This window comes from Gopherus evgoodei, chromosome 7 (genome assembly GCF_007399415.2).
Source record: "Gopherus evgoodei ecotype Sinaloan lineage chromosome 7, rGopEvg1_v1.p, whole genome shotgun sequence".
NCBI classification, from domain to species: Eukaryota; Metazoa; Chordata; order Testudines; family Testudinidae; genus Gopherus; species Gopherus evgoodei.
In genome coordinates, this window is record NC_044328.1 from 24483261 (window position 1) to 24497288 (window position 14028).

The 14028-nt window shown below is 43.6% G+C and overlaps 1 protein-coding gene across 6 annotated transcripts in view; it reads left to right on the forward strand.

The window, feature by feature from the left end:
- PTPRE (protein tyrosine phosphatase receptor type E) overlaps positions 1-14028 on the forward strand; it is a 244273-nt gene that overhangs the window by 149007 nt on the left and 81238 nt on the right. For 5 of the 6 annotated variants that reach the window (XM_030570079.1, XM_030570083.1, XM_030570082.1 and 2 more), the window contains one exon: positions 5601-5707. In XM_030570079.1, the coding sequence (XP_030425939.1) occupies positions 5605-5707 (103 nt within the window). In that variant the 5' untranslated portion in view covers positions 5601-5604. Of the gene's footprint in view, positions 1-5600; positions 5708-14028 lie in introns of those variants that run through there. The other variant, XM_030570085.1, reaches the window with a different exon arrangement.

Genomic DNA, 14028 nt, shown 5'->3' on the forward strand with positions numbered 1-14028 from the left:
ATTGCTTGTCTCTAGGTGTCACGCGAACTGCAACAGTGGTCATTCAGCACAGAGGTGAATAAATTGTCTTTGTCATGGTCCAGGTTAAAGTGTGGCTGCATATGGAGAGTACTAGGCTAAACTTCTGCTTTGTACATTAATTTATATAAATTATACTACTTCCTCAAAAGTTTTATAGTCTGGGATTCTAAGAATGTTTTAAATAGCAGTTTAAACTGAAATAAATAATTATTAAAGTATTCACATCAGTCCAGATTTTTTTTTCAGTTTAACAGCATTAATTCTTGTTTCCATTTGGTTTGTGGACCACCACAATTTCCAGCAGACCATCGTCACATTTTAATCACTCTTGAGTATAGTGAAATAGGGAGGGTAAGTAAGGTCGACCCCTGAATAGCATATGAGACAGCCCAGAGTAAGGCAGATACTGTGAAAGTTATATAATACCTTGTTATACAGTCAAGTGTTCTCAAAGAGATTACTTTAGATGAATCTTATACTGAAACCAAAGACTTTATGTTGGTTAACGTCATGTTATTAATTATAACAATTACAGAGTTGTTAGAATTTTTCCATTGCCAATTACTGAAATTTTAATCACTACTGTATAGTATTTTCTGTAATTCTGTGACATTAGTGATTATCATGATGATGTGGCTTCCAGGGTGGTTGTTTTGCAGTATTCCTGACTATTGTCATAATAACTTTAGGACATGTTGCAGAGATACACCATAGGGCTGTATCTCACTGTTTAAATATATATGTTTTGCTGTTTGTGGGGAGGGGAGAAGTTATGTGTACTTTTTTAAGTATGTATTTTAAGAAAGATTGATAACTGAATAATTCTGGAGTTACATTTTATCCTGTAATTATTGAGATGATCAATGAACAGGGAACTGTAAAGAAAACTTCTACCTAACTCTAACAATGTTTTGGTTGAAGCTTTTTCCCACATCCAGATAGCACTCACAGCTGATGTAATGTTTATGGGTCACAGTCCTTGACTCTGAGCTATGCACTTATACACTTCCGCCAGTAAGTTTCTTTCCTGACTTTGTCTCTCATCTTCAGAGAGACAGGAAGTTTTCATAACTGATAGTGGAGCATTAATCCCTATCCATCTCTTATGCACCAGTTGACTGGGAAACATTTTTTTTTCTGAAGCCAGTAAATCTGAACTTCTCTTTATTTGAAAGCCTTCAATTAAATTATTTTAAAGCTGCTAGATTTCAGCTGTTATTTTACAACTGTACATCTTCTAAAGGAAAATATTTTGAACCTTAATATCATAAGTCTCAGCAAATGGAGCTGTTACTTTTACAGATGTGTAAACCAGTTTTGCAGATAACCAGTAAATTGAACAGTACAAGTGTAGTTCTTACTCTTTTCAAGTCTTGTGGCTTCACAATGACAAGAAAACATTTCACTTTGATAATGCCTCCATTTTAAATAACCATGGGTAAAAGTGTATGTGTAAGTTTGCATCCTGTAGAAGATGCTACTTGAAGCTAAAGCCACCTGTTCCAAGGTGGTTGTTTTGAGTTGCTCAGAGTTGTACCAGCAACCCACAACTCTAAAGGGCTATTTGGCAGCTGTGAATCACTGCACCAGAGATGCCTCAGGCACATCGCCTTACTCCTGGCTATGCTCTTTACATAAAGGGTTAGGAGGTGTACCCACTGCACTCCTCTAGGATTCTGCCACACTGGGGAAATCCTTAAGACAGACAGATTGGCTTTGGGCAAACAGATCCATTGACTTACTTGACCACTTTGCTTAGCTGACCAGTACAAAATGTAGGGGTATTGTAACGCTTGGTCAGTTGTTTATACTCTGTGAATCAGTGCCGGAAGGGACCATTAGATCAGTGGTTTTCAAACTTTGGATCACAACTGAGTACTGGATCTCAGAATGCAAGGCACTGGGTCACCTTATTCAGCACCCAGGGACCCTGGTTGCCAGCCAGTAAAAACTAATAGTCCCTACCTGTCTCTATCGGGTGCGCTGCACCCCAGAAGCGGGCAACAGCAGGTCTGGCTCCTAGGCAGGAGGGCCACGTGGCTCTGCACGTGGCGCCCCTGCCCCGAGCACTGGCTGGGCGGATGGTGCCTGTGGGCAAGAGCCACATGGAGCTGCTTGCATGCCTCCACCTAAAAGCTGGACCTGTCTCTGCACTGCAGCTGCGCCACTGACCAGGAACTGCCAGAAGTAAGCCCATTCCCCAACCCCGGAGTCCCTTCCTCTACCCCAAACTCCTCATCCTTGACCTCACCCCAGAGTCTGCACCCCCAACCCTGACCCCCCTACTCCAGCCCAATCCCTTTCCCCAGCCCAGAGCTCCCTCCCACAGCGTGAACCCTTCATTCCTGGATCTACCTCACAGCCCTTACCCCCATATCCTAGCCCTGAGCCCCCTCCCATACCCAAATCCCTCAACCTCAGTTCTGTTGGGTCGTGAGCATCAACAAGTTTCTTCAGCTGGGTCACCAGAAAAAAAGTTTGGGAAAACCACTGCATTAGATCATCTAGTTTGACCTCTTGTATAACATATACTATTAAATTTTTGCCTGTTACCCATGTATTGAGTGCAGTCGCTCTTTGACTAAAGCATATCTACCCAGAAAGACGTCCAGTAGTGTTTAGAAGCCATCATGAGATGGAGAATCCACCAGTTCCCATCGTAGTTTGTTCTAGGGGTTAATCATCCCTACTGTTAAAAATGATTGATTGTTTTAGTTCTTATTTTAGTTAGTCTAGCTTCAGCTGCCAGCCATTGGTTCTTGTTACGCTTTTCTCTGCTGAGATCCTGAAGCTCTTTGCTATTGTTTCCTTACAGGTTCTTCTACCACAGTGGGCACTCTTATCTTGGGGTGCTGCCCCTTCTCTCAGGGGCAGACTGCAGTCTGAAGTGGCCACACATCATCGGCAAGGGGGTTTGGACCTGCTGCCTTTCCAGCCCCAGCTGCCTCCCTGCAGCCCTAGCACCTCCCGTGGCCTTTAGCAAGGTCTCAGCCTGGGGACTTGCCAGGCCAGAGCTCCTCAGCTCTGCCTGCCTTTCCCCAGCCCTGCTCTGCCTCAGGTACCCTGCTTGCTTTCCCAGGCAGCCTGGTCTGCTCTGCTCCTCAGCTGGAGCAAGAGTCTTCTCTCACTCCCTCCTTTTATCAGGGACAGCTGTGCCCTAATTGGGTGCAACCACACCTGTGGCTGACTACCCAAACAGCCTTCCTTGGCTACTTTTAACCCTTCCTAACAAAGTGGGGTGACTGCTCCACTACAGTTCTCAAAGTGTGCTTTTTATTACTTTCCAGTAGCTTTTCACATCTGATTCTCATAGACTCTAGGACTGGAAGGGACCTCGAGAGGTCATCGAGTCCAGTCCCCTGCCCTCACGGCAGGACCAAATCCTGTCTAGACCATCCCTGAGACATTTATCTAACCTACTCTTAAATTTCTCCAGAGATGGAGATTCCACAACTTCCCTAGGCAATCTATTCCAGTGTTTAACTACTCTGACAGTTAAGAACTTTTTCCTAATGTCCAACCTAAATCTCCCTTGCTGTAGTTTAAGCCCATTGCTTCTTGTTCTATCATTGGAGGCTAAGGTGAACAAGTTTTCTCCCTCCTCCTGATGACACCCTTTTAGATACCAGAAAACTGCTATCATGTCCCCTCTCAGTCTTCTCTTTTCCAAACTAAACAAACCCAATTGTTTCAGCCTTCCTTCATAGGTCATGTTCTCAAGACCTTTAATCATTCTCGTTGCTCTTCTCTGGACCCTCTCCAATTTCTCCACATCTTTCTTGAAATGGGGTGCCCAGAACTGGACACAATACTCCAGTTGAGGCCTAACCAGCGCAGAGTAAAGCGGAAGAATGACTTCTCGTGTCTTGTTTACAACACACCTGTTAATGCATCCCAGAATCACGTTTGCTTTTTTTGCAACAGTATCACACTGTTGACTCATATTAAGCTTTGTGGTCCACTATGACCCCTAGATCTCTTTCTGCCATACTCCTTCCTAGACAGTCTCTTCCCATTCTGTATGTGTGAAACTGATTGTTCCTTCCTAAGTGGAGCACTTTGCATTTATCTTTATTGAACTTCATCCTGTTTACCTCAGACCATTTCTCCAATTTGTCCAGATCATTTTGAATTTTGACGCTGTCCTCCAAAGCAGTTGCAATCCCTCCCAGTTTGGTATTGTCCGCAAACTTAATAAGCGTACTTTCTATGCCAACATCTAAATCGTTGATGAAGATATTGAACAGAGCCGGTCCCAAAACAGACCCCTGCGGAACCCCACTTGTTATACCTTTCCAGCAGGATTGGGAGCCATTAATAACTACTCTCTGAGTACGGTTATCCAGCCAGTTATGCACCCACCTTATAGTAGCCCCATCTAAATTGTACTTTCCTAGTTTATCTATAAGAATATCATGCGAGACCGTATCAAATGCCTTACTAAAGTCTAGGTATATCACATCCACTGCTTCTCCCTTATCTACAAGGCTCGTTATCCTATCAAAGAATGCTATCAGATTAGTTTGACACTACTTGTTCTTTACAAATCTATGCTGGCTATTCCCTATCACCTTACCACCTTCCAAGTGTTTGCAGATGATTTCTTTAATTACTTGCTCCATTATCTTCCCTGGCACAGAAGTTAAACTAACTGGTCTGTAGTTTCCTGGGTTGTTTTTATTTCCCTTTTTATAGATGGGCACTATATTTTCCCTTTTCCAGTCTTCTGGAATCTCCCCCGTCTCCCATGATTTCCCAAAGATAATAGCTAGAGGCTCAGATACCTCCTCTATTAACTCCTTGAGTATTCTAGGATGCATTTCATCAGGCCCTGGTGACTTGCAGGCATCTAACTTTTCTAAGTGATTTTTTACTTACTCTTTTTTTATTTTATCTTCTAAACCTACCCTCTTCCCGTAAGCATTCACTATATTAGACATTCCTTCAGACTTCTCAGTGAAGACCGAAACAAAGAAGTCATTAAGCATCTCTGCCATTTCCAAGTCTCCCGTTACTGTTTCCCCCTCCTCACTGAGCAGTGGGCCTACCCTGTCCTTGGTCTTCCTCTTGCTTCTAATGTATTGATAAAAAGTCTTCTTGTTTCCTTTTATTCCCATAGCTAGTTTGAGCTCATTTTGTGCCTTTGCCTTTCTAATCTTGCCTCTGCATTCCTGTGTTATTTGCCTATATTCGTCCTTTGTAATCTGACCTAGTTTCCATTTTTTATATGACGCCTTTTTATTTTGTAGGTCACGCAAGATCTCATGGTTAAGCCAAGGCAGTAGCGAGGGTCTTGTGTAATATTGTGTAATTCTGTGGTAGCGAGGGTCTTGTGTAATACTGAATGCTAGCTAATAAATCTTTTGTTGAATTATTTTAAGAGAATTTCTAATTAATACATGTGCTTGCTTGTTTTTTCTCTTCCATCATAGATTAAGATTGAACAATAAGAACACAGGAGAGAATAAAACATATTTTAAATCTATTGTAGATTATGAATGGTTTTTTTACCCTCTTTTAAGAGGAAAAAATTAATAATTTGCCTTTAAATTTTTTTCTATATTTTCTTTGCTTTACAGATCCATGATGGAACAGTCCAATTCATTCTTGATTGTTTGTATTAGTTTTCTACTTGTTGAAGCTTCAGCGCACAATGAAACCACATCACCAAATAACACAACAACAAGTAAGGAAGCATTTAATTCTTTGGGTCAGTAACGGGTAAGATTCATACTCACAAAATCCTGAATATTTCTCTGTTCCCTCTAATTCCACTGATGCACTCTCACCCATACTTTAGTTTGTTTGGTAACTTTTTATTAAGACAAAATTACAATAAAACATCAACATAGTATATTGTACATTACTGATTACTTATTCAAGATCAGGTTAATATTCAAAGAACCGAGGTAAATATTTTGGCTTGTTGGCATGCTCCTCTGTGTACACTAAATAGGGTAACCAAAAACTAAATAGCTATTCTGTTTCTGGAGCTTCTCTTGTATATAATGTACTTAGTATGAAAGTTTTTCTATTACAAGAACAGTCCATATTTTACTATACCACAATTCCATAGGAAGAGAAGTCACATTTTTCCAATAATGTGCAATCAAAGTCTTATTGCTAACAATAAAAAATAACTTAATTTTGTCATTCTGTTTAAAATATAGATCCTTTACTGGAGCATTAAGTAAGCAGGCTGGGAAGCTCTAAGAAGCTGGCATTTTGTCATGAGATGAATCTCTTTAATAATTTCCTTCCAAAATAAGCATATTTGGACATGTGATTTTGATAATTTCTGTTTTAGCAGTTAAAGCTTTAACTTTTGAATCTCAATGTCTACTGTCATTCAGTAATTATTGTCTGACACTCCCATTGTCTGTCACTCCTTCATAATTTTGCACAACTCTGAAAATTTAAATGCATAAAAATTAAAATATCCTTTAAAATAAACATTGATATCTGTTGAAATTATAAAAAAAAATTGAATTCTGCCAAGCCTATTCTTTGTTAACCCGATTGATCACATATTTTAGTTGTGATGCATAATAATAATAATAATAATTAATAATAAGCTGAATTAGGGAAAAGCTACTTCGCCCCACTTAACAGGCTTTTACAAAACTAGAGAACTCACCCTTTGTCATGTATATTTCCATGTGTATTTTAATATGCATCCTGCCATGTTGTTAATTTAATGTCAGGGTTACGAAGGGAGATACACTGAAAAAAGAAGAGTACTTGTGGTAGGAAATTCATCTTTATCAAGGCTACCCTACCTAGCCAAGAAAATCATATGTATTCCATTTCTCCATGCCTTTTACTATCTTATTCCACAGTGGAAAATAATTTGTCTTTAAAAGTTTTTGTTTCTCTACATACAGGGGTTCTTAAACTGGGGGTCGCAACTCTTCAGGGGGTTGAATGGTTATTACATGGGGTTGTGAGTACATGCCTTCCAGCTAGCTAAGTCTGCTGTGAAGTCTGTGCTAGTAAGTCTGCTATGAAAAGTGATATTAACAAGGGGGTAGCACTCTGGGGGTATGCTGTGTGAAAGGGGTCGCCAGTAAAAAAAAAAAAAAGTTTGAGAAGCAGTGTCTACAATACTTAACTCCTAAATATTTTAAAGATTCCTTTATCCATTTTAGTTTATGTAGCTGACAACGGTTTGTTTTAATGTGTTCAGAAATGTTAATTCCTAAAATTTCAGATTTCTCTGTTGGATCCCAGAGTACTAAATAGCAAGAAGATGCAACAGATGGATGTTGAACATAATGGAGAGAGGACAAGGGTGACAGCATTAGCAACACAAGGTTGCTTATATTAACGAAGTGTCAGCTGAGATTTGGAGGTGGTGGGGTTTGTAGATCTTTATCGGTTTTGATAAAAAAAAAAGTGATGAGAGTATAGGATGTTTCTGTGTACATACCATTTAAGAAGATCACAAGTTATTTACTTAAAATGTCTACTCTGCTGTATTTTTAGCCAGTCTTAAAAGAAAATAGCTTATTATATATTACTACTTCTTATGTGGAATCCCCGTTACTGGAGGTTTACAACTATGGTAGCCCATTCTATATAGTCCGCTGCTAATCTTCTTTTGCTCGACCCAGGATACCACATCATCCATTCAAGATCTTCTTTTTCTGCTTCGTGTTCTTCTGCCATCAACTTTTCCTTCCAGTGCCTATAAAAATGCATCCCTTGCTGAATTTTATAAAATGTACCCTGCAAATTGAATCTTTCTTTTCAAAAGTTCTCTAACTAATGTTTGCTGAGTTACAGCCGTCTGTAGTATTTTTCATTGGGTACGCTGTCTATCTATGATATTTTCAGAATTATTCTATAATGGGTCAGCAACCTTTGGCACGTGGCCTGTAGGGCCAGCTGTGGCACCCCCTGGAGTGTCGCACTCATGCGTCGGTATATCAGGCCCTACGTCCTCTCAGTCCCTTCTTATCGCCCATGTGGTTAGTCAGAGTGCCTTTCCTTGCTTAGCAGGGGTGAAAGTAAAATGGAGTTCTTACTGGTACGGGGCCAGCTTTGGACCCCCTAGAAGGGGCGAGACCTCAAGTGGAAGGGGCAGGGTTGGGGTTAGCGTCCCCCAGCCAGTCCATCTACGCTGCTTGGTCCGCACCGCCTGGTGCTCCAGCGATGATTTAAAGGGCCCGGGGCTCCAGCTGCCGCTACTGCAATAGCAGCAGCCAGAGTCTTGGGCCCTTTTAAATCAAGCCCCAGTGCAGCTACTTCTTTTGCTTTAATGTCGCTGCCCCTTTTGCGCTCCCCACCCCCACCATCAGCGGCCCTGCCAGGTCGTCGCTGCCCCTTTTGTGCCCCCCCGACGGCGGCCCTGCCGGTAGGGACCTAGCAGGGCCGCTGATGGGGGTGCAAAAGGGACAGCGATGTTAAAGCACTGCTGTGGCAGCACTTTAAACAGGGTCCTTAAAGTGCTGCTGCTGCAGCGCTTTAAAGTCAGTGGTACGGGCCGGTACTGGCGGGTACTTTTTACTGGTATGCCGTACCGGCCTGTACCGCCATACTTTCATCCTGTTGAATAGCAGGGGCTAGTGGTTTCGTCTCTTCTGACTTTGAGCCTTAGGGTCTTGTAAATAGTTTGTTTATAGTAGTTAGCATTAAGTATTTGTTTAGCGTTTAACTACTAACTACACTTGAGTCCCAGAGGGGACTTCGCTCAGGCCGGGCGTGCCCTGGTCTCCTGGCTTTAAGATCTGTGTGGACTGTAACAGGCCTATGTCTATTAATGACCCCCACAGCAGCTGCCTCAAGTGCTTGGGGTAGTCACATGTGAAGGACAAGTGTATTTGTAAAAATTTTGAATTCAGGACTCAGGAGGAATGGGATATTTGTTTGCGGGCTTTCCTCATGGAGGCTTCCCTTCATCCGGCTTCCGAGCCATCCCACCAAGACTCGCCTAGCACCTCGGCCTTGGTGCGCAGTGCACCCCCAGCACTGGACTCTGCCTGGCACCACTCCCCATCGCCCAAAAAGAAAATAAAGAAGCACGGCTCCTTGGGAGCAAGTAGTTCAGGCTGCCTCGCCACTCCGGAGCCACATAGACATGCCTCCTTGACTGGGTCCCGTAGCCCCTTAAAGAATTCACCACTGACTCCTGGGAGTGGTAGACCCAAACTCGTGGTGACATCGACTCTTTCACAAGCTCCTCCAGTGCCAAGAGAGCAGAGGCCTCTGCCCACACTGCCAGCAATGGCAAAGGCTTCCCACGAGGGCAAGCCAGCCTCTAAGATCCCTTAGAGGGAAGTGGAGTTCCCCCGAGACAAGGCAGCGCTCTCCTCCGTGCTGCAGATCTCCAGAATTGCAGCCCAGATCCTCTGGGGCTTGCCCTCGATCTCTGGCACCATGATTGTGGTCTCGGCCATCTCGACACGGATCGCTTAAGGGGAGGCGTCGGTCTCTATATTGCCAGCACCATTCGCCCTCCCACCAGTCATCCTCTTGGCGCATATCTCAGTCGCCTGCACTGTGGGAGTGCTCCCTGTCACAACTGCGGTCCTCCTCTCTCCCTCCCCCGGGCCTGGTCCCTTGATATCAGCACCAATCCTCTCACTCCAGGGACTGGTCACCGGTGGCAACAGTCAGCAGGCAGATGCAAGTATTGATGGCCCCACTATGGTCACCAGAAGTGGATGCCTCCAGCTTGGAAGGGCAGTTCAGCCCCTCGCCCAGACTCCACCAGAGGGATTGAACTCCTGAGGCCGCATCAACATTGATGGTGCTGCCTTGGCAACATGGCCAGTGGCCAATGCAGAGGCTTTATTGCAGTGCGTGGGGCGTGCTGGTCATGATTATGCCCCCTTCGCACCTCTCATCCGCCGCTGCTTCGGAGCAACAGGTGGCAGCACCGATGACACCGGGCATGGTGCATGAGTCATGCTCAGAGGTTGGGGTAGAGGAGATTGCATCTACCCCCAAACTCTCCCTCCCTCCCTCACAGGGGACGATGCCCTCGGGCCTTTCCCGGTGGTACAGTCGTCGTCTTCATCCCCTGAATGAAGTGGTCATAGAGTCATAGACTTTAAGGTCAGAAGGGACCATTATGATAGTCTAGTCTGACCTCCTGCACAATGCAGGCGACAGAATCTCACTCACCCACTCCTGTAATAAACCCCTAACCTATGTCTGAGCTACTGAAGTCCTCAAATCATGGTTTAAAGACTTCAAGGTGCCTAGAATCCTCCAGCAAGTAACCCGTGCCCCACGCTGCAGAGGAAGGAGAAAACCCCCCAGGGCCTCTGCCAATCTACCCAGGAGGAAAATTCCTTCGCGACCCCAAATATGGCGAGCAGCTAAACCCTGAGCATATGGGCAAGACTCACCAGCCGGACACCCAGGAAAGAATACTCTATAGTAACTCAGATCCCACCCCATCTAACATCGCAGGACCCTTGAGGGCCAGCCCGCCTGATGACTTTAAAGAACAACAGGCCCTACTTTGATGGATGGCCAAGAACTTGGGCCTAGAGGTAGAGGAGACGGCCAAGCAGTCAAACACCTTATTCAGCGTCCTTTCAGCCTCTACCCAGCCCATGTTGCACTACCAGTGCATGACCGGGTCCTCAAAATTGCCAAGGCCCTCTGGCAAACCCCATCTTTCATCCCTCCCACCTCCCAAAGGGCTGAAAAGAAGTACTTTGTCCTGGCCAAAGATTCATACCCACCCACCTCTGGGCTTGCTGGTTGTCTCTGCGGCCAACGAAAAAAGACAAGCAGGAGCACACCAGCTCAACTCCCAAAAATAAAGAGGCTAAAAGCATCAACTAGGGCACAAGCATCATCAATGGCCTTCCTGGCACATTGTGGACCTTTTGGAGGGAGAAATTTATTCCACTACCAGCACGTCATCTTACAGACCAAAAGGCTGCAATGATGCCGGGTAGCAAAGATTAGATTGAAAGAGGAACACATTTTTTCTTTTCCATTTGCTTAAACATGCTTAGGTAGATTCACTGTAGGATTAAGTACGTGTGACCAGTCCTGCCCCAGCTTCTGATATTGGCATCTGTCCCAGTTTTCTTTCCTGTGTTCCACCAGCAGTTTGCAGAACACTAGAGATTCTTCTTCTCTTTTATTTAAATGTGAGGTTTTGCAACCTTACAATGAATTACATGAGGACGTTGCATCTCAGCTCGTGTTATTGGTTCACAATGTGACAATCTAACACACTGTGAGATGAACTCATAGCTTTGTTTCACAACCAGTTCACCTTAGATGTAATTTTGTAATTGCAACAAAGCTGTAAATGAAATTAGGTTGAAATCTCTCTAAATCTTGAATCTTTTGATGAGAAAATGAGGGAAGGTGGTTTTTAAATTTTTTTTCTCATGCCAGTGTTTATTTTCAGTTCCTATTCTGCTTTTGCTGGTACTACAACTATACAGAAATGATATTGAAAATACTTAGGTGATGTAACTTCAAAAGGACTTCAAGACAAGAGACTAGTTTCACTGGTGCACTTTGGCTTGCTTTCTGCTTTCCTGACTTGCGTGTTTTAAATTAATTAAATAGTAACCAATTTGCATGTAAAATAAAGCATTCCATATAGAAACTATATTAATAATTACATTTGCAGAGTGGAACATTCAAAAGTCAGAAAATGATGAAGCAAGTTTAAATGTGGAGAGCTGTAAGTTTTACTGCAATAAGAAACATTTTTTTCAGTATCTCTTCATAACATTGAACAATTTTGTCTCAACTTTAAAAAAAAAAAATTCCTTGGCTGAGGATAAGCCTGACAAATTTGAGCCAGAAAAGTAAATGAATTAAGAAGTTATAAGCACCTAATGACCTTTTGTGCAACTGTAACGATACATATTGCCTCAGCATGAATTACTAATTCTGTTACGTCTGTCAGGCAGTTTGTGTTCTGTTACTATTGCTTAAATAAGTAAATCATAATAGACTCTGTTACCATGTGCTCCCCACATCAGTTTGTCGTATCTATCTGCTGTGTCTCATCAGGTAGCTAGATTGGAAACTCTTGGCAGCAGGGACTGTGTTCTCATTATAAGTGTTTACAGTCCTAGCACAGTGGGATACTGATATCTGATTGGGCCCCTAATACAGTAACTACCCACTTAACGTCTTCTCGCTTAACGTTGTTTTGATCTTACGTCCCTGCTCAATTACAGAACATGCTCCATTTAAAGTTGTGCAATGCTTCACTATAACGTTGTTTGGCTGCCTGCTTTGTCCACAGCTGGCAGCCCCCCATCAGCTCCCCTATGCCTCCCCCCACAGCGCCTCCCAGCTGCTGACTGACCCCGCGGATCAGCACCTTCCCCCTCCTCCCGCCCGCAGCAATCAGCTGGCTTGCGACGTTCAGGAGGGAGGGGGGAGGAGTGAAGACTCGGCACGCAGACTCCGCCTCCCTCCCCTGCCTCCTGAGTGCTGCAAGCCAGCTGATTGCCACAGGCAGGAGGCAGGGGAGGGAGGGGGGAGCCTGTGCGCCAAGTCCTCACTCTTCCCCCTCCCTTCTGCCCCCTGAATGTTGCAAGCCACCTGATTGCCACAGCATGAGGGGAGAGGTGTGAGGACATGGAATAAGGGTTGAGCCCCCCGCCCCTGGTGCTTGCAGAGTAGGGGAAACTGCTACTGCTGCTGTGCAACATGCATCTTCTAGCCAACAGCACCTTCAGCTTCCTTGCCTGCCCCATTGTCTGCAGTGCCAATGGGCTGTGCCTGTGTGGGATAAGGTGGGGGCACCTCCCAATTATAGTACTGTACGGCAAAAAAAAAATTTCCCTGGAACCTAACCCTCCCTCATTTACATTTATTCTTATGGGGAAATTGGATTCACTTAACATCATTTCACTTAAAGTTGCTTTTTTCAGGAACATAACTACAATGGTAAGTGAGGAGTTACTGTACAAATAAAAATAGTAATTTTTTATTTCTTAAGAACATGGTGTATAAACCAAAAGAGCACATTGGCTTAATGATATCTGCTCGGGTATGTTACACCTTTCAAATGTTACATTAACTTTTAATTTATTGCCAGTGATCTGTCTTCAAAACTAATTAAGACCCATCAAATTACTATTATTTATTATTAATATAGTTCTATAGGTATGCATGAGCTATTACAGAACATATACAATCCTGTGATGAAATTGTAGCCTCATGGAAGTCAGTGGCAAAACTCTCATTCATTTCAGTGATGCCAGGATTTCACTCCATTTCCGTACTCCAGTCTAGTGTACATTCACATATATAGCAATCACTTTCAGCCCCAGAGAGGCCAGTCTTGCTGTGGTGTCCAACTCTCCTAAGGGAGTAGAGAGCCCCCACAGAGGAAGCTAAGAATCAAGTATAAAGAATGCCTAGTTTCCAGGTCAGTGAAGTGGAAAAGGCTGAGAGTCAGTCATGCCCTGCCTGGGATTCCCACTGCATGTGCAGAGGAAGGGGAAGTTGTCATGTCCAAGCCCCACATCAGTCTTCCTCTGATGATTATAAACTTTACCAGTTCTAAGGAATACTGGCATAGATCTTCATGATATTCTTCCTCTGCTATCTTACCTCTTTTGTTGAGGAGTGAGAAGTTACCAAGGTTGGCATTTAAAGTACCATTATTGGTATCTATGTTAGTACCCACTGAAATGGATTCAGCAGTTCACATCTCAGCGCTATCCCTTCAGGCTGTCTGAAAACTCAGGTAGACATCATTCGATTGGTTTTGCTTGTATCACATTTTTGAGTGTTTTTTTACACAATCTTAACAACTAGTGACTAGTCTTTTGTTTTAAATGACAGCTGGGTGGATTCCAGAAAAAAAAAAATAGTTCCTGCCTGTGCTAATGCCTACCCTCCAGTGGCATACCCCATCATAGGGGAAATGTGGGCTCTAGGACCAGGTCTTTTTGCTTTACGGCATCCAAACATAGAACTGCGAAATCAAACGGCCTTTCTGAAATATAGTCAAGTAATTAAATATGGAAAATGGGAAAGAGAAGTGGCTTGACACACTTGTAT